General features: G+C 39.0%; 1 protein-coding gene across 2 annotated transcripts in view; it reads left to right on the top strand.

Annotated features, from left to right (window-relative positions):
* TAF4 (TATA-box binding protein associated factor 4) overlaps nt 1-23,273 on the top strand; it is a 36,320-nt gene extending 13,047 nt beyond the window's left edge. Inside the window, exons 3-16 of one of the 2 annotated variants that reach the window (XM_027646223.1) lie at nt 8,063-8,229; nt 8,959-9,078; nt 10,755-10,874; nt 11,607-11,729; nt 12,380-12,469; nt 13,568-13,822; nt 14,008-14,152; nt 14,670-14,784; nt 15,418-15,587; nt 16,195-16,325; nt 16,953-17,078; nt 18,480-18,536; nt 18,621-18,740; nt 22,301-23,273. In XM_027646223.1, the coding sequence (XP_027502024.1) occupies nt 8,063-8,229; nt 8,959-9,078; nt 10,755-10,874; nt 11,607-11,729; nt 12,380-12,469; nt 13,568-13,822; nt 14,008-14,152; nt 14,670-14,784; nt 15,418-15,587; nt 16,195-16,325; nt 16,953-17,078; nt 18,480-18,536; nt 18,621-18,740; nt 22,301-22,468 (1,907 nt within the window). In that variant the 3' untranslated portion in view covers nt 22,469-23,273. Of the gene's footprint in view, nt 1-8,062; nt 8,230-8,958; nt 9,079-10,754; nt 10,875-11,606; nt 11,730-12,379; nt 12,470-13,567; nt 13,823-14,007; nt 14,153-14,669; nt 14,785-15,417; nt 15,591-16,194; nt 16,326-16,952; nt 17,079-18,479; nt 18,537-18,620; nt 18,741-22,300 lie in introns of those variants that run through there. The other variant, XR_003528190.1, reaches the window with a different exon arrangement.
* The last annotated feature ends 392 nt before the right edge of the window (nt 23,274-23,665 follow it).

Below are 23,665 nucleotides of genomic sequence, written 5' to 3'. Positions count from 1 at the left end.
CTTAGCTCTTTCTACATCAGACTAAAGACAGATTTGTGTGATGATTGGGTTGCAATTTAACAGAGTGCTCTGGTGTTTTGGCTTTGTATGCTTGACTAGAAAAGAATGTTAACACACTTTCAAGGAATACAGCTTTCCAGAGAAGTCAGAATAGTTTCAAATCACATTGTTGTTGAAGCGTTTGTCAATTGTTGCTATATAAATTGATGTATTTCCCAGAACAGTTCTTACACACCTTTTCAACTGAGCAGGTAAGATTTTTTCCATGTGGGATCACTGTTAAATTCAGTGGCTTTTTGGCACTCCAGCATGACGTTATTCCTTTAACCATATTCTTAGACAACCTGTGAATCAATACTTGACAAATGATTCACTTCTTCACCTTTTAGACAGTACAGTTCTGTAATTTGAAACTGAGTTCTTATATAGTAAGAGTAAGAGAAAGCTTTTAAACTGAGGTTGAATTTTTTGTGTGTTGACTCTTTAGTAAGAAAAAAGAAGCAGTTTTTCATAATACAAACTTGTGTACTTGGTCTGTACAAAATACTCTTTCTGGGCACTGCAGTCAGGATTCTTGAGGGTATTTGCAAATGTATCTTTCACCCACATTGGCAATAATCATAAATCAGCTGTTAAGGAATCAGCGTTTCCGAGACCATAACGATTAGTTGTGATCTGTGTGTGCAGATTGGGCGTGTGCAGAAAGGGATGATGGCAAACAGTGGAGTGCTGTACTAAACTGATGCTGTACTAAAACTTTTAGGCATTGGATCTGGGTAGAATTTTACTTTATTCCAGAGTGGCAGGAAGTTGAAAAGTAAACCAAGTTATGTGCTTTTGTAGTTCTTGTCCAAAACTCTGTGCTGTGCCAGTCTGCACTATGTGTAATGTTTAGTGCCTGTTGGGAGAGACTCCAAGTGTTTTGTGTTAGAGATGTTCTGAAGCAACCCCTGACAGTCATGGCATGTTTTTTCATGCTAAGTTGTAGCTCACCTTCAGCACAGCAGGTGCCTTTCAGATGTGTGGGCACAGTGTGCACTGTGTGCTCAGTGCAGCTGTGCAGAACTTCAGCTTCATGGCTTTGGGGTGCCCATTCCTCTGAAACAAGCCGTGAGGGAATCTGGTACACACTCTCAGGTTGCTCCAGTGTGCTGGACAGCTCTAGCTCTGCTGGCAGTTTTATGGCCTGCAGACCTGCAGCTGAGCAGGGAACGTATCTGCTGCTAACTCGTGTTTGTACAGCCTGACCTCGTCGTGCCAGCACAGGGGAGGCACTTCTGGAGCAGCTCAAGTCACACATAGTGTTCATTTTGAGCTGGCTGGTTTGCAGGACCTGATACCTGTGCTGTGGAGACTTCTCTGTCAGCACTGTGGTTATCCTTGTGGAGCTGAGATGCCTTTATAGAAGTCACGAAACAACCATGTTTGATGAAACTCGAGAACCTGGATCTCTGATGGTGTCGAAAGCTTCAGCAAGCTCAAGTAAAAGCTTTTTCTGGATTTCTTGTGCAGCACAGGTCACCTGAGGTTCTAAGCACCTAAACTTAAGCCAGAGCACCTAATGCAGCTGGTGCACACCTCTCATGGGGTGCAAAATAATGTCTTCAGTGACATCTAATCCACAGCTGTGTTACCATTTACAGTTCTGTGTTACTCATCTTGATTTGTAATCCCTGTTTCTCATGAGCTGGTGTATAGATTGTCCTTCATGAGCTGCTACACATGTGCTGGTTACAGATGCCACTTTTTGACACGTGCAAGTAATTGTGAATGTGCTAGAAGTTGTCTGATGTTAGGGAAGATTCCCTTAATTACCCAGGTTTTCATGGAGCTGCAGTGGACCAGCAGACTTCAATAGGTTCTTTCTGCTTTTCCTGGCCTTTCATTCCTGTAGAGTTAGAACTTTCCCAGGTGGGTCAGTTACTGTGAGGGAAGGAATAGTTGGACAGCGTTGATGTCAGTACCAGGTTATCCATTCCTTTTCTGGAATAAGGGGCATACATCACTTCTGCTAAAGCTGTTCCTGTAGTTTGTACAGGCAGCTGTCTTTTTCTCCAGCTCTCTACAGTATTCCAGCTTTTTTGTATTGGAAAAATCATGGAAACTTTGTGCTTTTGTAAAACTTCTTTCATCTCATGGTCCCTGTTTTACCTGGTCCAAACACCTGCAGAGCCTGGACTCGTCCCCTTTGCTTTAGATGGTTTTTGTGGTGTGTATGGCAACAACTTGAATAACCTTACAGACATTTGCTTTCCGTTTTGTTGCAACAGAATCTCCTCTGACAATTCCGTAGGGATACTCTCATAAAGCTTTCTCCTGCTAATATGGCACAGCCCACATAGGATTACTGTCAGAATTTCCTGCCATGTCAAATGTTTGCAGCATCTTGCCACAAATGAGTGTGTGCTTGAGAGCTTAAGGCCCAAATGCTTTGACGTGGAGATAACCTCATAGTGAACTTCCCTGGCAAATCTAGTTAGGATTTGAAGATTTGTCAGATGTCAGTGGACTGTATGATCAATAACTTTATTTTCTAGAGGTGTTTGTAAGGACTTTGATTTCCTACACCAGAAGCATCAATCCTCTAGTTATTCTTTCAGGCTTGGACATTCTTTCTGAACACCAGCATGTGTGTGTATTGATTCTTTGCTGCCTAACCTGACCCCAGCTTTTTTTTCTTGGGAGATAAAGTTCAGTTACCTTTCTACTTTTAAGAAGAGAATTTCCTCAGGAGATTGGAAAAGGATATTCCCCATGCACTTTCAAGATCATACACCCATTAATTCTTCTGTCATGTCTCAGCTACTGAAAAAAACAACCTATTAAAAGTCTAGGTTCTTAGTAATAGTTCTGAATTGATCTGGATTAGACCATGAGCTACACTGTGGGTAATGAGCAAAATCTGTAAGCTTGAACCTTCTGTTCTTCTGTTCAGTGTCTGCATTAGGAAGAGAGATGTTGTCCCTTGGGATCTGATAGGATCCTGTCTAGGGTTTGTATTTCACAGATTGGCAGAAGTTTTGTCCTTGCACACTGGTATGAGACAAGCATGGGCACCTTTTTGTGATCCTCTTGTTACGTGCCCGCTAACTCCAGGTGAAATCCTTCAGTGTGTCACCTGTGCTATGGATGGAGTCCCTGAGACATGGAGCATTTGTCCTGAGAGGTGACACCCAGATAATCCTGCTGATATGGCAGTGAGAGGGGACAGTCTGCTGGACTGGGGATTTCCTCAGAACATTGATCTGAAGGTGCCTGCTATACCTGCAGCAAGTTTTAACTCTCTCCTTGAGAAGTCCAGCTCCTATAAATATTATTAATTTTTACCAGCAAAAACTGGTAACAAAACAGGAAACTTGTGTGGGCTTTTTTCTTTTTGGATGTAGAGGTTCTCTAGCAAGAAAGTTGTATGTTTTGGCAAATGCACAGATAATCAGAGTGGTCTGCAAAGGCTACAAAATATTTTTGTTAGTCTTCTTTATTATTGTGTTGTTTTTTTTTTCTTTAGTCTTTGCTAAGCCAAGCCATGTTTCAAAGAAATAAGGAAGAGGGAGACATTTGAAAAAAGCCTGGTTTGTGTTTTTCTGACATGTCCTATGGCCAGAGCTCTTCACTTTTGATTCCAGTGTGTGATTTCACAATTTTTATTAATTAAAAAAAAAACAAACCACCAACAAAGAAACAAACCCCCAAAGCACAGCACTTTGTAAATGGCAATGCCGATAGCAAATGGAAACACAAATAAGCAAGAGGCAGAGACAACGCTGCAGAATCATGCAGCTACATCCTATAATAATGACATTTTCCCTTCCAAACACTCTGGTAAACAGGAAAGATAAGGGAAGGTCTCCACTACAAGAACACATGGGATGACCATTGTACTGGTCAAGAGCACAGGTCCCTTTGGCTTAAGGAGCAGTCCAACTCAGTTTTGTTAATCCTTCATTTGGAGCCATGATGAATTGTTTAATTCAAACTAAAATATGAGCCTCTTTCAGGATTCTCTTAAGCCTCTGACTTCTAACAAAAATGGTAATTAATTTTAATTTTAATTAGTTTTTTAATGAGAGACTTGGAAAGAATGCTTGAATATTTGCATTTTTAATATTGAATATGATTTTAGAGTACACGTGATCAGACTGTCTAGGAAAAATAAGGCAGAGAGATATTTAAAATGAACAAGTTTTATTGTCACCTTTTTATAATTGAACATTTCCAATTATCTTTATTAGCTGTTTGAGCTTAAATAGTAATTTATCCATTTGTGGAACAAACCCCTGGATGATAAACTTGAAACAGAAAGATGTTTTTCATCCTTTTTCATCCTACTTTAAATATGTTGCTAAATTTAATTGAAACAGTGAGATACCTCATAAAATACTAGCTATCTACTAGTGCCTGGTGGTCAGTTCTGACCTGGTTCATTCAGCATTTCTAGCCTTATGCACTGGAGTTTGAGGTTATGATACTCACCTGTATTTAAATATTTAAAATATAAGTTTTGGAACGTAGGAGAAAGAAATTTGTTTTTCTACACGTGTGTCTGTCTGTCCTTCCTCTGCTCTACTGCCACAAATGGATCAACTGAGATTCACATATGGATGGAGAGAGGGGGCTGTTACAGTCCTACACTGACGTTGTTTAGAAGGAGGAGATAAATGGGACTTTCTTTTTAATTCTTAATCGAGTTAGCACCAATGAGCCTTCTGAACTTCACTGAAAATCCACTTAGTGCCAGCCTGGATGTAGTTTTGGGTTTGTGAGTTCCTTTTTTAGCTAATTGGGTTGGAAAAGAGTCTGTAGTTGGGCTGGGGGGGGAGAGAAGCTGAGAGAGCAGCTCCACCTCCCTTTTTAAAGAATTCTCAGCAAGGCTTGAGGGGTGTTATGTGTTTGTTCAGTCAAAACTTACTTGCCTGCAGACTGTAGTACTGGTGAATTGCTGCACAGAAATTTCAGTGAGCAAGTTCATCACAATCTGAATTTTTACACCTTGTCCGAAATCACTCATACATCAACATTCCAAGCAGGTAAAATGTCTCATATCATCATACCATGATTAAAGTTTATGCAAGACTAGTCAGATATTAGTAATTGTCTTTATGTTTGTATATAGCCCAGTATGTGTGCACAGGAATTTATCAGGGGAAGACCCTGAGTTAATGACACCTTAGAAACTCTCTAAGTTGAAAATAACTGTGTATCAGATTTGAGTGGGAATGAAAGAACTATTCAAATGTAGCTTTGTATGAGTTACTTTTTTATTATGACTTCAATACTTGACGGAAAGTTCAGACTTCCCATAGTTAGGAATCTAGCAGGGTAGTACTTAAAGTCAGGGTTTGAATTACAAATGATTGTTTTATCTGTCTGCTGCCAAAAATTGAACTTTCTTGATATGTTTTCTAAAGCTCACATTACTGTGCTTTTCAACTGTCTGTTTGAGCAGTTGTGCTATGTTAATGTGTAGGCATGTTCTAATTTTGCATGTAGCTCAGGGAGAATATTTCATTGTTCAGACGTTGTGCTTGCACTCTATGGGTATCCAACCTTCATTTTGTGGTTATTTCCCCTCTTTTCTCTCTTCTCATTCGTATTTTGGGGAGAAAACCAGTAAGTTGACAGGACTGCTGTGCCAAAGGGTAGTTGTGATGTTGCAGGGCATTAGTGGGTGGTGCACACCCATTCCTGAGACTGTGTGTGTTGAACTGGAAACAGGAACAGTTATCACAGAGCTCTGATGCTATAAAAGTTTCTCATATGCAGGTGAGGGGTTTTGACTTGGTGCTTTCAAATAATTTTAGTCACATTTCGCTGGGAGAGAAGTTTAAAAAACAATCCCCCCTTCCCAAAGTACAGTTAGTGTCTCTTATGTTGCTTCTGTAAGGAAAAAATATATAACTTTAAAGAATTTGTGTGGTACATTAACCTTAGAATATCCTAGGGAACCCAAAAAATGGTGAGTTTTAAGAAAAAGAGTTTTCTATGGGGTGTCAGTATAATTCTGTGACATTTAAGGACTTGATGAAGGTACAGGCATAGGTAGTTGCATTGTGCCTTTTCAATTGCTAGAAACTAAATAGTACCCAACAAGCCTTAATATTTGATGTTGACTTGAAAATAGCTCCTCTAATCAGATTTTCACTGTACTGATGTTTTCAGTTATAACAGTATTGAAGATTTCCACTGATTCAGTGTTTATCTGCTTCAGCTGATTATTATGAGGAATGACAAAAAAGGGCAATGTGAGTTCATTTCCCAGGATTTTGTTTGCACACTGGAAGAGGATGGCAGGTTCTGTTTGTGCAGGAATGAGCTTGATGTAGTAGTAGGTCACTCTTTAGTCTTTAAAATATTGAATTTCTCATTTTTTTTTGTCAGTAGCCCCCTCCCTGTAGCGTGAGGCTGATGGAGATAAAGTAGTGATGGTTCTGATGAGCAGCTGACAGGATCAAGCTCTGTGTTCACTATTAAGGCTTTTAAGGTTCTCATAAGCTGTGCTGATGGTGTGTGTGCCCTTGCTGTTTTAAGGAAAATACTTCTTCTTACATAAGTTACAGGAGAAAATACATTACTGTTTGGAATGGCTTGGAAAATAGTTTTTTGGACTTGACAGCTGAACAAAGAGCATTTATTTCTGTAGTCTGCAAGACTATAAATAAGTTTCCCCCCCCTCCTCCTTTCCTACAGAAAACCAGTCTGAGAATATTTGTTTCTAGATGTAACACTTGTCCGTAGCACATTGTGGGTCCCTCCTTAACATTTTTAATTAAGTTGCAATGGAAGATCACCTTTTGGATTTAAACTGGTTTAATGTCTCTGTATGACTCTGCTTCATTAAAAGAGGGTTAATGTAGAGAATGTATGGAAAAAATTAGGGGCAAATCAACTAAGGCTTTTCTTTTGAACACGTTTTTATAGAAATAAGTATATGGATTTTCGCAGTTTAACTTTCAAACAGTTCAAGAAAACTGTTTAAGGCATTGTCTGTAAACATTTTGGCACTTCACCTGAATAGAAAAGCAAATAAAAGCTTGACTCTTTTGAGGTAGTCACGCTCTGCGATGGCATAGACCAGATCTCCAGATATTGTTGGGGAGCGTGTGTAGGCTTTTGATTCACTGAACAACACTTCAGAAAAACTTTCTGATTTCAGTAGTGCCTCTTGATTTTCATGGTGAAGGTTCCTCCTGTAGTTGCTCAGAAAAGCCAACTAACTGAGTGCCCAGTTTGTTTCCTTAGGTGGCTCTTTCAGAGCTGATGAGGTCTGAGGCTCTCCTGGGCTGACTGAGGCGTGAGGAATGAAGGAGCTCTTGGAAAACAGTTCATGTTGTCCAGACCCTGTTTGCACCTTCAAGGAAGAGAGAGTCTCATCTGAAAATCTGCCTGTTAAAAGCTGTTTCCCTCCAGCTGCCCAGTGGGGTTAAGTGTATTGATCTGAGTGACTGAGCAGGGAATGACAGCCTCATTTCCCTCTCTGTTTTATTTTTCTTTTGGGGTGTAACATGGCACAATGCAGCCTGTTGCTGATGCACATGAGAGAGATTATGATTTTATAGCCACTTTCATTACTGAATTGGTTATGGGAAATTAATTTAGAACTTAGACAATTGTGTTCCTGTTGACGGTAAAGCTTATGTTTGATTATTTTTCTTCCCCTCTTAACAGGAATCTTGCCTAATGGCAGGATTTTCTTTTATTTGTAGTGTTTCATAAAACAAATTTCTTAGTAAAGAGCAGGTAGGATTTTTACATGTTGCTAATTTTAATGTTGAATCACATGAAATATTTTTTGTTGGGGCAAATACACTTCACTGTGTTCTGATGCACAATATACTGAGCATTTAGATAGAGAAGGAGTATTTCTGATATTAAGCTATTCTACACAAAATGTCATAATGCAGCCGGGTATTTTGATTTTATTCTAAACCTCTTTTGTTAGTTGCTTAGTCCTTCAGCAGTACATTAATTCCATATGCATCCAACTTGGATAAAAAGATCAGAAAAAGATGTTCTTTCATGTTTGGAAAGGGTGTGTGTTGCTTGACCAATATCTGTTTTGCAGGCATGGTCCTTGTGCGCAGTGAGAACGGGCAGTTGCTGATGATCCCCCAACAAGCCTTGGCACAGATGCAAGCACAGGCACACGCCCAGTCCCAGCCTCAGAATACTCTGACTCCTCGTCCTGCTACACCGACCAGTGCACCCCCAGTGCAGATATCGACAGTGCAGGTCAGTTCAGTGATTTGTAGGGCTAAAAACTGTAAGATTTATTTTCTTCCTGTGAAAAATACGCCAGAAAGTAAGGTATGGTGTTAGGGGTTGAAGAAACCATAGATCTAACAGGGGCTATACAGGCTTTTCATAGATTCATAGAATGGTTTGGGTTGGAAGGGACCTTAAAGCTCATCTTGTTCCAACCCCCGAGCCACTAGACCAGGTTGCTCCAAGCCCCATCCAGCCTGGCCCTGAACACTTCAGGGATGGGGAGTCCACACCTCTCTGGGCAGCCTGTACCAGTGCCTCACCACCCTTATAAGTAGAGAATTTATTCCTAATATCTGCTCTAAATCTACTTTCCACATGGTAAAAGTGATGTATTTTGGTCCTAATTCTGTTACAGCTTGGCTGTTACTCATGAAAAATATTTTTACCTATCTGAATCTCATTAAGTTTAAAATTTTGATACAGAGAAGACCTCATATGGTTGATGTGTACAACTCTTTTCCCCAGAGAAAATGTAAGACTAAAAGAAAAATGTGGATATGGGTATATGTACACTGAGGTTTTGACAGTTGCATTAGGTTCAAGTCTAAAATTCCTTCTCACAGTTTTCTAGTGGTTTCAGTGCATTCTTCGGTATCTGTAGCAACATTAACTGTCCAGGGACAAAATACTAGATAAGGTAGAGGATATTTAACTACGGGCACTGATGTGTTTGTTTTTTTTCCTCTTCCCCAGGCTCCAGGAACACCCATTATTGCACGACAGGTGACACCAACTACTATTATCAAGCAAGTGTCTCAGGCTCAAACAACAGTGCAACCCACGACAACGCTACAGCGTCCCCCGGTTGTGCAAGTGAGTGTGTAGGAAAGTAATGTGTAAATGAGACTGCCAGACAGACAGGAAATGCAGTTGCTAAGTGCAGGGAAGAAATGCCTCCTGGATTATCCTTTCTAAAACATTGGCAGCTCTCAATGTATGTTTTGGATGTACGGGTGTAATTTTTTATATCTGTGTTATTATTATTTCATATTGTACCGATATGAATCTCTGTTTAAAGGTATCCTGTTAGTAGTTTGTATTGCCACAGAGCTGACTAAAACAAAATACCTTTCTGTGTTCTGCCTCAAGAAACTTGACAGGAATTCCCTTTGGATTTGGAGCTGTGGTGTTATTCCTATGATGGATCTGCAGTCCTCTGAATTCTGCAGCAAAATTTACAATTGCAAAGACAACTGCACTGGCAGCCTTCTCTTCCCCAAGCCTTCTCCCTCTCACACAAGTCTCTTCTTTGGTTTGTGTTCTTCTAGAGACTGATAACTGAAGGACAGGCAGTGGTGTCAGTCTGGGCTGTCCTCTCATAGCCTGGCCTCTGGTAATCATGGGCTTGTGTGGAAACATTTTTTGAGAGATGGTGGTGTGAGTTTAAAAAACACTGCAAGAGTGTGAAATTCTCCACATGGCTTCCAGGCAGCACTGATACAATATGATTGCTGTCGCCTAATCTGTCTCATTGTGCTTTCTTCATCCTTTGAGTAGACAGGATTAGAGAGTTTTAATTTAAAACATGCAGGTTTTGCTATGCATCCAGTTAACCTTTTTTCCCCTCAGAGAGCCTTTGCCTATGCCCGTGATCTTTCCAGATCTAAGAGTTAATTTACCTAACTGAGTCCCCTTAATTTGCACTGCTGTTATACTGGACAAAAAAAAAATAAAGATCATTCCATCTGCATATTTTATGCTGTAATGAGCACACCATGGACTTCGTTTATCCTGATTTCAAAAAAATGAGACAAATGAAACCCTTGTCTCCTTTAGTTTCTCTCAAAATACCAATGAAAGTTAGCTTTGGCAGCACTGGAGCCTCTTTTCTTGTGCACCTTTATATAAAGAGCAAGTTTACAAATGATTTGTTAAAATTCTGAGTGTCAGCTGTAACTTGATAGGAATTGCTGTCCCGGGGTTGTTGTTAATAATTAGACTGTGTTGGAAGTCCATGAATGAGCTGTGTTCGTGAGAAGTTCTTGTTTACAGTGGTGATTCTTTAGAGGTGATGTTCCTCCTTTGAGCTGCTGATCTGTCTACAAAACTAGCACAGTGTTTAGTCCCATTGTTCATCACAAAGACCTCGAGAAGATCCGAGCTTTTGTCATAGTGCCTTTTTAGAAATTCCTCCCTTTGGAAGTGGCATTTAACAAAACAGGTAGAAAAAGGTATTGCATTCACAGGAATTCAACACTCGTTTAAGCTGTGTTTTCAAACCACAGTGGCTGAAGATGCGTTTATGGTATTTTATTCAGTGACCAAAAATCGCGCAATTTTTCAACTTTTGGGATTCCCGTTTGGAATGTGTTTAGTGCCATCTGGTGGCTCTTTCTGTTCACTGCAACAGATCACACATCAGTAACTTATTTATAGTAGCTGAGAAAGGTGTTCTGCTGTCCCAGAGCTCGTTTTCTGTTTGATGGCTCAGGAAAACAGCTTTTTGATATCTTTCAAGTAAAATAATCTCGCGTTTGTATTCTCTGCAGCCTCAGATTGTTCTGGGTGGTACTGCACAAACAACCACGCTGGGGACAGCAACAGCTGTACAAACTGGAACTCCTCAGAGAACAGTGCAAGGAACAACGGCCACCTCCACTGCTGCCACAGTAAGACACTGATGAATTTAACATCTCTTTGTTTATTCACATATACATGTCTGCATGTATGTATGTATGTATATACACACAAAAATGTAAATACAGAGAGAGTGGAGAGCAGTGAAGATGCAGGAATTCTGTGAGCCATTGGTGTTGAAAAAGTAAACTTTAGTAGAACCACATAACTAAAACGTGGGGATACAGGTCTCTTGAATTTTGGTAAGTGTCAAAATATTAATTTTTATTTCTCTAACAGTTTTAAAGCACTCATTTTTTTAAAACATGTTCTGTGTATTTTATAGAGCAGTGAATTGTTCAGTACTGCAGAGTAGAATCAGTATGAGGGATAAGAAGTTGGCAGTGATTCATTAAAGCTGCATGTTTCCAGGACTGCAGAACAGGGAGAATCCACGCACTGTGAAAGAAAAGCTTTGCTATTTGTTGTCCTGCTAAAACATTTATTTTCTCATACACAGTGTGCCCTTATTAAAATCATTGGTGTTTCCTTACTTCATGAAGAATCATAGTTTCTTACATTTTGATAACAAAAATGTACAGTACATAGATATACGTGAAGCAAAACCATAATTTCAGTCTGGTTATATCTTAATCATTGAGGAACATAAATCTGTAAATAATAGTCTGCAGTTATGAACTTTATTTCTCAAAGTATATGGTCAGATCACATATGGAAGAGTTTATCTTCACTTCTCTGTTTCCCCTTCTACTCTTCCTCCTAAGGAAACTATGGAAAATGTGAAGAAATGCAAAAACTTCCTGTCCACATTAATAAAACTGGCATCATCTGGAAAACAGTCTTCAGAGACTGCGGCCAATGTGAAAGAATTAGTACAGAACCTGCTGGTAAGAAAAGCTGAAAAGTTTCTGGGCAAATTCAGACTCAAAACTGAAGGCTTTATTTTTCTTCAGAGGAGGGAGTTTATAAAATCTGAGATAAATTAACTTTGCTTCTTCTGAATTAAAATAGGTGCATAAATTTTCCATTGAGTTTGTAAATGAGATATTACTGCTTATATTCGTGCATGAGAACATGAATTAAATTGAACTGTAATGTGAATAGTGGCTCTTTAAATTCTACATTTTGATAAAATGGTGAATAAAAAAATTTATTATGTACTTGAAACAAGACACTACAGCCAGTGCAATAACTGACTGTACAAAATCACGTTTTTAGAAAAAAAAAATCTAATGTTATATGATTCGAATGTAAAACCTTGATATAGTTAATATTTATGGAATGAGTACTGGTATTGCTTAGCCTCATTGTTAGCAACCTTTAGTGTAAGGTAGAGCTGTATATTCCATGCTTATGTGATAACCAGAGGTCTGTAGGTCTTCCTAGTTGAAATTCATAGTAAAATTAGTTACTACCATAAAGCTGTTGGTAACTAAAAATAGTGAAGGATGATAAAGCCACTTATTTCCAATAAATTGTTACGCTTATTTTTTTTTTTTTATTGAATGATTGTTCATTTGGTTTTTGTGTTTTAAAGGATGGAAAAATTGAACCAGAAGACTTTACCAGTAGGCTGTACAGAGAACTTAATTCTTCACCTCAACCTTACCTTGTGCCTTTCCTGAAGGTAACTTGTGTGCACTGCTTTGCTTTATTTCTGTGCTTATGTATCAGCAGCAATGAACACAAGCACATCCTTTACCAGTGTAGACAGAATTCCAAAATGATGTAAAGGGAAGTTTTAAATGGTGCCTGATTAGGCTTTTGCTCCCTTAAAAAGTATTTTTACCTCTGAGTTCCAAGAGTTTATTGGTGTGATTCTTTGGCACAGTCAGTAAATAATTTAATTTCTACCAGTGTCACATCGCAGCTCTTTTGAGAAATCTGAAAAGTTTTCTTTCTCTGACTTAGACCAGCGAACGTATGAGTTTATTTATTATTCTCTTTTTAGTCCTGGAAAGAAAACAAGGGATTGAATTATATATACAGAAAACTGTACCTTCTGGGCAAGTCTTTTCCTTGGGCTGTATAACTCTTTGTATGGATAAGCAAGAAATTTACCACCTCTTAATAATAAATCACATTTGTCTTAAATTTTGTAGTAATTGGACACATCTCAAAATAGTGTTTATTCCAAAACATTTACCATCAGAAAATCAGGGAAAGTACGACAGCATTGAATAGTAAGAGTGTAACTGCTTGACTAATGTATGATTAAGGGATATAGTTGTAGGTGTGTGTTGACATTTCTGGGTTCTTAAATGCTTGTTCAACCTTGAGCTGTTCCTGAGGATAAAAATTGTTGCCATAAGAAAACAGCTAATTTAAGAATCCAGTAAAACACTGTGGTCTCTGAGCTATTCTGAAATCCTCCTTGGTATTCCAGTATGTCTTTTAAGCCTTCACATGTAGCTGGGAATGTGTGGAGAAGCACGGTCAAGGAGGGCAGCATGGGCTTGGGTTGTTAAGTATGTACCAGGGTTCCAGATAGGCTGCATAACCTAGATGCCCTTGATATCCAAAAGGCATTGTCCCTCTGTCCTGCTTATGAAATGTGAGCAGCCTGGTATTCCTGCCTGCTCACTTGCCATCTTTTCTCAGGTGCACACGGACCGATCCAACAGATTGAAACGAAACGCAGCGTTTTTCTCCAGCTCGTATTTCCTTGTGCGAGGACTAAAAAAAAAAAAAACCCAACGAAATTCTTTCCTTTCCTCTCTTCCAGAGGAGTTTACCTGCCTTGAGACAGTTAACACCAGACTCTGCAGCTTTCATTCAGCAGAGCCAGCAGCAGCAGCCGACGACGCAGGCGACGATAGCCACGATCCCGTCGGCGGCGGCCGTGCTGCTCAGCTCCTCGGTGCAGCGCTCGGCGGGGAAGGCGACTGCCACTGTCACAAGCACCCTCCAGCAACCTGTCATCAGCCTCACTCAGCCCACACAAGTTGGTGTTAGTAAACAAGGCCAGACCACGCCACTGGTACGTGAGCTGAAGTGCAGCCTGAAGTGGTTTAGCTCAAAGATCTTTGAGCTCTTCAGAGAAACTAGCTTCTAGGAAAAAAAGTGTAGTTTAAAATCCATCTTGATTAAAGTGCTGTTAGGGTTTCTTCTTCCCACTTGATTGTCAGATTATTTAGAGTGCTTTTTTTTCCTTGTTATTTGCAGGTTATCCAACAGTCTCAGAAAGCAGGGGCATTGATAAGGCCCCCCCAAGTAACGTTGACACAGACACCCATGGTAGCATTGCGGCAGCCACACAGTCGTATTATGCTCACAACTCCTCAAATTCAACTGAATCAGCTTCAGACAGGTAAGAGGTCAAGATACCTGGTAAATGCCCTGTTTGATGGCATTACCTGCAGTGTAGTTTTGGGATTGCTTGTCCAGAGAAGTTGACATCCCATCCCTGGAAGTGTTCAAGGCCAGGTTGAATGAGGCTGGGAGCAACCTGGTCTAGTGGAAGGTGTCAAGGCCCTGGATCTAGATGATCTTTAAGGTCCCTTCCAACCCAACCCATTCTGTGATTCTGTGAATGTCAGTTCTTAAGTGCCCTGGAGCTGGGTGATGGCTTTTGTACTACTGCTAAAATCTTCAGTGTGTAGTGCCGTAGAGGCTGGGGATACACATTCCTCAGGGCATTATTTACAGTCAGAAATCATTGTGGATGCTGGAGTTGTGTGGGAGGGTCCTGCTTTTTAGGTGAAATGCTGTCAGAAGCTATTGAGGTAAAGTCTTTGTACCAGATCTATTGCCATAACTACCTGTGACTGACTGGCTTGTAAATCTGAACTCTTACTGATGTAGTATAAATCTTGTGTGTCTTGCAGTACCTGTGGTAAAACCAGCAGTATTACCTGGAAACAAAGCTATTGCCACTGTTTCAACACAAGTAGCTGCTGCTCAGAAGAATAAACTGAAAGAACCTGGGGGAGGCTCTTTTAGGTGAGGCACTGGATGTTTGTGCTTGTGCTGCCTGTGCAGCTGAACTCTGGGCCTTTCCTGGGTGCTGCAGTGGTACTGAATCCAACTGGGGAAACTCACAGTAACCTAGAGGTGGATTTTCTGAGGGCAGGTTTGCTTCTTCATTAAAGACTTCAACAGACAACACTGGACATATTTGTGCCAGACTGGTTTTAGCATTTAGCTGGCACTAAACCTCATAAACAATTCCTGCCCAGACAAGCTAATGGAATTCATTCCTTCGCTTCTCTCAGCTCTGCTTGAATTATTTGGATGTACAACCTGTCTTAGTGATGAGGGCAGATTATTATTGTTTTGTGGTAGTGATTTGTCTGGTCTCTTGTTTCTTAAGGTGTTGAAACAATTCGTAAGACGGGATCTTGAAAAAGCAGGAACTACAAAATTAGCGCTCTTTGAAATGAAAGGAGTAATTTCTCATTTGCAATTAAATTAGTTTTATCATGTAAGAAAAGCAAATCAAATGCAAAAATAAAAGTATTCTGGTTTTGTGGAATTGTGGAATTCATTCTGTGCAGCTGTGGTATTGTAGCAGTGTGCACAGATAGGCACTAAATATTATAATACAGTATTATAATAAGTTTTCCTTTCTTTAAGGGATGATGATGACATTAATGATGTTGCATCAATGGCTGGAGTCAACCTGTCAGAAGAAAGTGCTCGGATATTGGCAACAAACTCTGAGCTGGTGGGCACATTAACAAGGTCCTGTAAAGATGAAACCTTCCTTTTCCCAGCACCTTTACAAAGAAGGATATTAGAAATAGGTATGTTGTTTTATCTTGAACATTAATAAAACAAATTTTACTACTCTTGGGTTTAATTCAAAGCATTTTCCATGGAAATTGATTTGAATGGTTTAAAGTTGCTGGAGTTGTTACCTTCTGATATTTTCTGGTATATTCTGATGCTTGTGGGCAATCACTTGGCTTATGGAAGTAGAATAGTGTCAAGGGGTAGCAAACCTATAGAGTTGTCTTCTAAAGTGATGGCAATCACCACAAAACTACTCGACCTGGTTAAAATTCTGACTTTGTAAATTGCTACAGTGTAACAAACATGACATAAACAATGAAATAAACTCAGAAACACTTTTATCATGTTTACTTAGTAATTTAGAGTTGATGGTGAAACAAAAAGCAATCTTGAATTAGTTGTTATACTGTAATATACAGCATTTGTTAATATATATTAAATTTTGTTAAACTAATGTAAATTTTCATGTGTATGCCATTTCCTATCTGATGCTTGTCTGAGCAATACCCAAAAGCATTATTTTGAAAAAGGCATTTGAATTTCAGTGACTGAAAATGACCTCACGTTTAGCTCTGTTGTAACATATTTATTTACAACTGACTTCTGTTCTGATTGTAGGTAAAAAACATGGAATAACAGAAATCCATCCTGATGTAGTTAGCTACGTATCGCATGCTACACAACAAAGACTACAAAACCTCGTGGAAAAGTTATCAGAGACTGCTCAACAAAGGAATATTTCTTACAAGGTAACTGTATTTAATTGCACAAACAAAGTGGCATAATTGCACGAATTCAGCAGGCTGTCGTGCTGGCTGTAATGCAGGAGTTCAGGTGTTGTTTATTCTCTTTGACTGATTCATCTGCCATTAAGTTATTAATGCACATGGGTGACTAGAACTTTTCAACTTGCATATACAAAATGGTTTTAAGACAAATGCTGAGAAACTGTGCCCCTCCCCTTTATTCATTATGTCAGATGTTTAGAGTCTGAGTGATTGTACAGTCAGACAGACAGATAAAAGCACTGCTTTGAATCCTCAAGAGACTGTTATGTGACAGATGTGTGTTCTTAATAGATGCAAATGCCTGAGCAGCGTTTAAAAAAGCCACACAGCTCTGTGAAATATGTTTGAGAGGTTAAAGCTGTGATGATATTAGTTTAGAAGTCAAAATCTGATGATTTCATGGACTAGAACAAAACACTTTTAAGAGTTCTAGCTGGTTTGACTGGTGTAAATATACACCTGCTATTTGTCTGAAAAGGACACCGTGAACACTGGAGCTTTGAATGTATATGTTCTCCCCCAGTACAGGACAAGTTAACAGCTTTGTTTTTAAGAAAGTAATGAGAAACATATTTGCTGTATTTTCAGGATGATGAAAGATACGAACAAGCAAGTGACGTTCGGGCACAGCTCAAGTTCTTTGAACAGCTTGATCAAATAGAAAAGCAGCGTAAAGATGAACAAGAAAGGGAAATTTTAATGCGCGCGGCAAAGGCAAGTGCTCGGATTTCACACGTGGTCGCACAGTGTCATCTTTGACATCAAAACAGCAGAGTTTCTTTTCCTTCTAAAACACTTGCAGTGAAGGGAAAGACTAATCTTCAAAGATGGGACTTGATGAATGTGTTCTTAGCTAGAACTCAGTTTTGCTTTTCGTGGTAAAGCACATGAAACAGCTTCTTTACCGGTCCCGTTGCGTGGTCCCAAATTAAAGTAGGCCTTAAAAGTTAGCTTTTGCATTTTGCATTGTGAAAAAGATGAATTTATAGCTTGGTACTCTTAAATGCAATAGGGAGGTCATAGGTGTTTTGGAGACTAGAAGTAGAACTCAGAAAGATTTTTACAAGTTGGAGAAATACAATAAATAAGAAGCAGTTGATGTAAACATTAAACTTTGTGGGTTTTACTCAGTGAATATAGAATGAATATGATTAGATAAGAGCACCCTAGAATAATTCACAAAACAACCTAAGGCTTCTGTTGATTTCACGATCCAGTATGAATTGATAATGTCAAAATTCAAATTTATTTTGTTGTTGGTCTAAAGAATGGATGGGATTAACAAGAGTCAGGATTTGATAGGACAAGAGGAAATGGCCTCAAGTTGCGTCAGGGGAGGTTTAGTTTGGATATTGGGAACAGTTTCATCACCAAAGGGGTTGTCAAGCCCTGGAACAGGCTGCCCAGGGCAGTGGTTGAGTCACCATCCCTGAAGTATTTAAAAAACACTTACATGTGGCACTTGGGGACATGGTTTAGTGGTGGGCTTGGCAGTGCTGGGGAAACGGCTGGACTTGATGTTCTTACAGGTCTTTTCTAACCTAAGCAATTCAGTGATTCTAAAAGTATGACACACACAAGGAATTGCAGGTGCCCAGTGAAATGGGCAGTTGCTGATGTAAATGGTCTGTGGGTCAGTCAGCTGCAGTTTGTTCACACAGGAGCCTGACTTGTATGTGTAGGTGTAGCAGAAAGATCTGTTCTGAATAAGTGCATAATTACACAGCAAGGGGAAGAATTTTTCCAAAAAGTACAGGTCTTATTCCTCTTTTCATATGCAAAGTGTCTGTACCCAGATCTGTGTAATTTGTCTCTTGTAATGGTTTTGTTTAAGGTATGAATGCCTGGCTATTCCTTTGCTATCTTTAACAAAGCAGAAAAAGGGGGTGCTTTTTAAAAAAACCATAAGAAACAGGAAAACTTCTTTTAATTTTTAAAAATTACTTTCCCATGTTACCCTCTCAGGGAGTGGCAGGTATTCCCCACTTCCTGCTGGAGTTTAGGAAAAGCTTTCATATGCTATGTAAAACTTACAACCTTTAACTACTTATGTAACTGAATTAATTTTTCTTTCTTTTCCTCCAACCATTTCACGTTCATCCCTTGTCAACACAGTCTCGATCTCGACAAGAAGATCCAGAACAGCTTAGGTTGAAACAGAAGGCCAAGGAGGTGAGTGTTCACCTTAACATGAACTTTTATTTTGAAAATTGAAAGGACAGTAATGAACTGTTCTTGTTCTGGCAAATGATGCAGATGCAGCAGCAGGAGCTCGCCCAGATGAGGCAGAGGGACGCCAACCTGACTGCGTTAGCTGCCATCGGCCCCAGGAAGAAAAGGAAAGTAGACTCACCAGGATCTGGATCAGGGACAGAGGTACAGTATCATGGTCATCTCTGGTTTTGCTGCCTCTGTGCAAACCTCTCCGTTCAGAGCTTTTCCCCGAGTTTGTGGAAGCTTCCTGAGCAGCACAAGTGTATTTTGAGTTCAGATTTGCTCACTCCAGGGCTGGGATCGGTTTTTAGCATCTGCGGAGTGGCATCTGGAATAAAATTTGAGCAGTCACAAGTCTCTGTGTTTTGGACCTCCATAGTTCTTGGGAAGATGCTTTTGTGGTTGTAGCCAATCTAACTAAGAGTGCAGAGTAATGCTGCTGAGGTAGGTGGGGTGATAGAATTGAATCACTGCTAAGTTTGACAGCAGGAACTTCAAGTTGTAGAACTTGCCTAATTTCTTTCTTCAGCAGTTGAGTTGCCTTAGTTTTAGTGTCTCCACAGCAGATCAGTTTGACCAGTTCCATCTGATTATGGTGTTCTTGCATATCCTTTGTGTATTGTACTGTTGAATCTGGCTTTTCAAACATTTCTCTGCAGATTAAATATCAGAATGCTCAGTGTTTGATTCGTTTAATATTAATTTACATTCTGGCAGAGGACTACCTACTGTATTTCTAAACAAATGAATAAACATGAAATGATATAAAATTGCTTTCTGCGTGAGACATTCGATGTGGGATTTCTCCACTGTTTAAAAAGAACAAAATCTTCTTGAAAATTGTCATTTGTTGGGCCAAAAGCTCTGTTCATAATTTGAGAATTTTTCCCTGTGGGGCTTTTTGCCTGATGGCAAGTGACAGGATAGTAATAGTTTAATAATTCTGTTTATTATTCCTTGAGCATTCTGAATTTTCAGTGCTACAGCATTTATACTGTAGAAAAGCCTCAAAAGAGTTTACCTTGGTTTATGCTGAATTTCTAGAAGCAATAATTTACATGTGCTTGATATAAAATGTTAGAGAACAATCTGAATACTAGTAAATGTTATTTTTGTTTGTAAAGAAATCAAGCCTCTTGAGCATCTTTTAAAGTAATTTTAAGTTTTGAAATATCCTAAAGTGTCTGTGACTGATAATAAGACTTATTTTTATATAAGCTGACAAATAACTGTATTAAAGGTTTATAAATGTGGTTTAAAATTATGAAAATTGCCAAATGGGGCACTTTACAAAGATAGATGTGTACACAAATGAAGTTGTCTCAGAGGAATATGCTGAAGTACCTCATGCAGAGTTAATGTTGGCATTGCTTCCTCCTGCATGCTCAGCTGTGCCACCTTAATGGTCTGTTAATGTCACTTGGGTTATGGGATGTATTTTAGATCTACTGTGAACACTTGTTTGTATTTCATCTAAATCTGACTAATTTAGTTATCCTGGATTAATCACTTACTGGTTAACCAATTAACTACAGGTTCCCTGAAAATCTAATCTTTTTGTCTGTTTAATTAAGAACCAGCTGCCTTTGATCTGATACTCACAGCTGTGCTTTTGCTGCTGTGTCACTTGACATTTTTAAATTGGGCTCCACTTGTCACCATTTGTATGCAGTTTGTGGTTAAGGCATATTACAAGAAGTGTGGAAAATAAGGTTTGTCATTACTTAGGCACAGATTTGTAAATGCAAGCTTTTGATGTCTAGGAATACTGAATCTTAATTACATGTAAAATCACTTCTAAGTAGTAGTTGCACTGTTTTGTTTCCAAATTCAACAAATCAGTTTGCTGTCAGTTTTAGAGTTTTATATCCCTGTGATTTTACTGGAAGTTACCAAAAAGCTTCTTAACTTACTCCATGCCTTGTAGGAGTAGCATAGTCTTTAAAGACTCCTGAAATTTTACCTTTACATTTAAAGTATAATGGTCTACAGAATAAAGTCAGGCTTGAGTTTCTACTAAAGGATATTTGAAAACCAAAAATAAACCCCTTACAGCCATTCTTTCTATTGTCCAGTAATCATATGTATGGATTTGAGAAAATCTAGTTAGCATCCACTGCTCTCCTGCATCTTCTGATTTCCATTGAAGTTGGTGGAAATTAGGGACCTAAGTTATGCAGGTGCCTTAAAATATCCCTTTGAACATCCAGCCTTTAAGCAGTTCTCAGTACAGGATTTTGGTGATTTGATGTTTGCTGGGCCAACAGGTAACTTGCTTGAGAATCAAAACTCTGACTTCACTGCTGGCAGTGGTGAAGCAACTTCACCTGCACTGAACACAGTGTTCTGCTAACCTAGAGTGATCATTTCCAGTGCAAGTTTAGGTTGGTTTCCTAATAATTTACACTGAACCTAAATATATTATTTTCACGTGTTAAGTGTGAGCCTCAGCAGCTGAGTCACGTGACTCATGCATTAATCTTAATTTTGACTTTTTTAAGTCCGAGGTATTCTTGTTCAGAAAAGTTTTTTAAAATTATCCAAGCTCTTGGGCAGATAAGTCTTTTCTTAGTAGTGGAGTGTGTTTAGACCTGTTTGTCACAAAGTGTCAAAGTTCCATTAAAAAAAAGAAAAGGGAAAAATCCTTCTAGTAAATTAAATTGGAGGAGGAAAAGAACCTATACACGAGCCACAGATCTGTAACCTGTTCCCAAAAGAATCCATTACGTAGGTGTAAATAACCCGTCAGCAACAGGCGGCTGCCCGAAATATTCCCGGCTTTAAAATTGAGGGAAAAGCTTGGATTTCGGTCTGCGCGCGCCACCTGCCGGTCCCTGGGCGGTACTGCAGCCTGAGCCGGGAGCGGCAGTCCCTGATCCTTGTCCTTACTGCTCCTTAGTTTTAGACAAGAGTTGCATTAATCACACGTATCCTATCACAACTGTGTTTTCTACAAGTGAGATTGCCTTGGAGTTGGCCCCAGCAGACCTGCTTTACACCTCACTTGCATTACACAGAGTGCATCCGAAGAGCTGAAGGATGGGGGGGTATCTCTAAAGACAGCAAACAATTTTTTCCCTTCTGTTTTTTTTCTCATTTTTTAAAGTGACAAATATAATAATATACTACTTGTTTATCTTACCACTTCATGTGGGAAACTACCAGTGTGTAGCAGAGGGATGAGTGATGCTGAATGATGGAGAAGCATTCAGAGATCATTAGAGAATGTCAGGAAAGATGCTTCTAAATATAGTCCCGAGCTTGGTTACAGCTGTTGTCACCAAAAGGAGAGCTCTGGCACCCTGCCATGGAGACTGGGAAGGATCTAGGACATTACTCAAGGCCTCCCAGTCCAGGGAACAGGACTCTTCCCCAGGTCATCCAGAACTCCAGGGCTGCCCTTGGGATCTCTATGCTGATGTTTTGAAGAATTCTGTCCCTTTTGTTTGGGTTAGTTGTTGGGATTGCCTGTCCTTAGTGCCTTCCTGAAAATACAAGGTGTGCTTTGTGTTGTTTTTTTTTTCTTGTCTGTATTAAATATCACCAAAAACTTCTAATTGTTCAGCTGTTGTTTATAAATAAGAATTAAATAGAAAATCTCTAATCTGGTAGCATAAAGCTTCCTGTACGTAGCCACTTAGTTCTTACCTCACACATTTTCTCTGAAAAGTTTGGGAATACCTGGGAGCATGGACTGATTTCCTTGTTCTTCTCACTTCCAGGGATCTGGTTCAAGTGCAGCAGTCCCAGGCAGCTCTGGAGTTGGAACAACCAGACAGTTTACGCGACAAAGGATAACGCGGGTGAACCTCAGGGACCTCATATTTTGTTTAGAAAATGAGCGAGAGACAAGCCATTCACTATTGCTATACAAAGCATTCCTTAAGTAAAATGGAAAAGATCAAGGTATTTTTGACGGAGAGACGCCTGAGGACATTTTTTAATATATTTGCAAATTACGCCTTTTTGTAACAAGCAAATGGGATATTGTTTAAAAAACAACCACCTCTTTACATGGAACAGTTTTATATTCCTGTTTATAAATAAACTCTTCAGTATGAGAGAAATACATTTCTGTAACAGTGAGGATACTTACAAGGCCTGTGGATACTATAAAAGGACAATTAAATTTTAACTCATCTCTTGATTGAGTGGCCTTCTTGCCAAACAAGCCATATATAAAGACTGATGGAATCGTTTAGCAAATAACTAGCTACCCTTTGTCAGCCCTGTAGCAGTTTCAACATTAATTGTTCATTTTAGTTCAGTTTTATTCAACTAAATCCATGATATAGGCATATGTCTACAGCAGATGACCTCATTTCATTTAGCTTTTTTTTTTTTTTTTTTAAAACAGTCAGTTAGCAAAGCAAACTGATTTTTAAAGAATATTTATCTTTCCCCAAAATGCTCAAAATCTAGAGGGATATACAGTTAATTTTAAACATAACCTCAATTTTAATCACATTATTGCTTATTAGAGGCCCTGAAATCCCATAAAGGAGGGTTACTTCTGAATGTTATAGCAGCATCTGTAAAAATGCATTTTATTTGCTATAGTTTGTAAAGCTGTAAAGTTAAAAAAGGAAAAAAAGGAAAAAAAGAGAAACCTTTTCAGCATAAATATATTTTACTTGCACTGTGTTTTTTAGCTAAAGTGAAAGCTTAGATTAAATAAAATCAAAAGTTGAGAGGAATCATCAAAAGACTGTTTCTCAGTGTGAATCAAGTGTCGAAAAATGGTTGGTGTATTTTGTCAGTAATTGTACATAATTTTTGGCACATAACATAAAAATGGCTATGTAAACTATAATTATTTTGCTAAAAGACTGTATGCAAGCTGTGGGCCTACTTTAAAGATGTCCAGAGCAAAGTCCCTTCTTTGTACCTATTTTTTTATTACAAATATACTAATTGGTTCTTTATATTTTCAGAGGTTATTGTATTAAATTGTCTATTGATAGTACTTTTATGACTGTAAATACTTTGGCTTTCTTTGTGTGAACTCTCATGGTAGAATTTAACTCTCTTGCGTGTAAACTGAATGCTGATCAGTATTTTTATCAACACCTGACAACTGTTACACC

The sequence above is a fragment of the Corapipo altera genome, unplaced genomic scaffold (assembly GCF_003945725.1).
Source record: "Corapipo altera isolate COAL_440 unplaced genomic scaffold, ASM394572v1 64, whole genome shotgun sequence".
NCBI classification, from domain to species: Eukaryota; Metazoa; Chordata; class Aves; order Passeriformes; family Pipridae; genus Corapipo; species Corapipo altera.
This window is presented reverse-complemented; position numbering and strand designations above follow the sequence as displayed.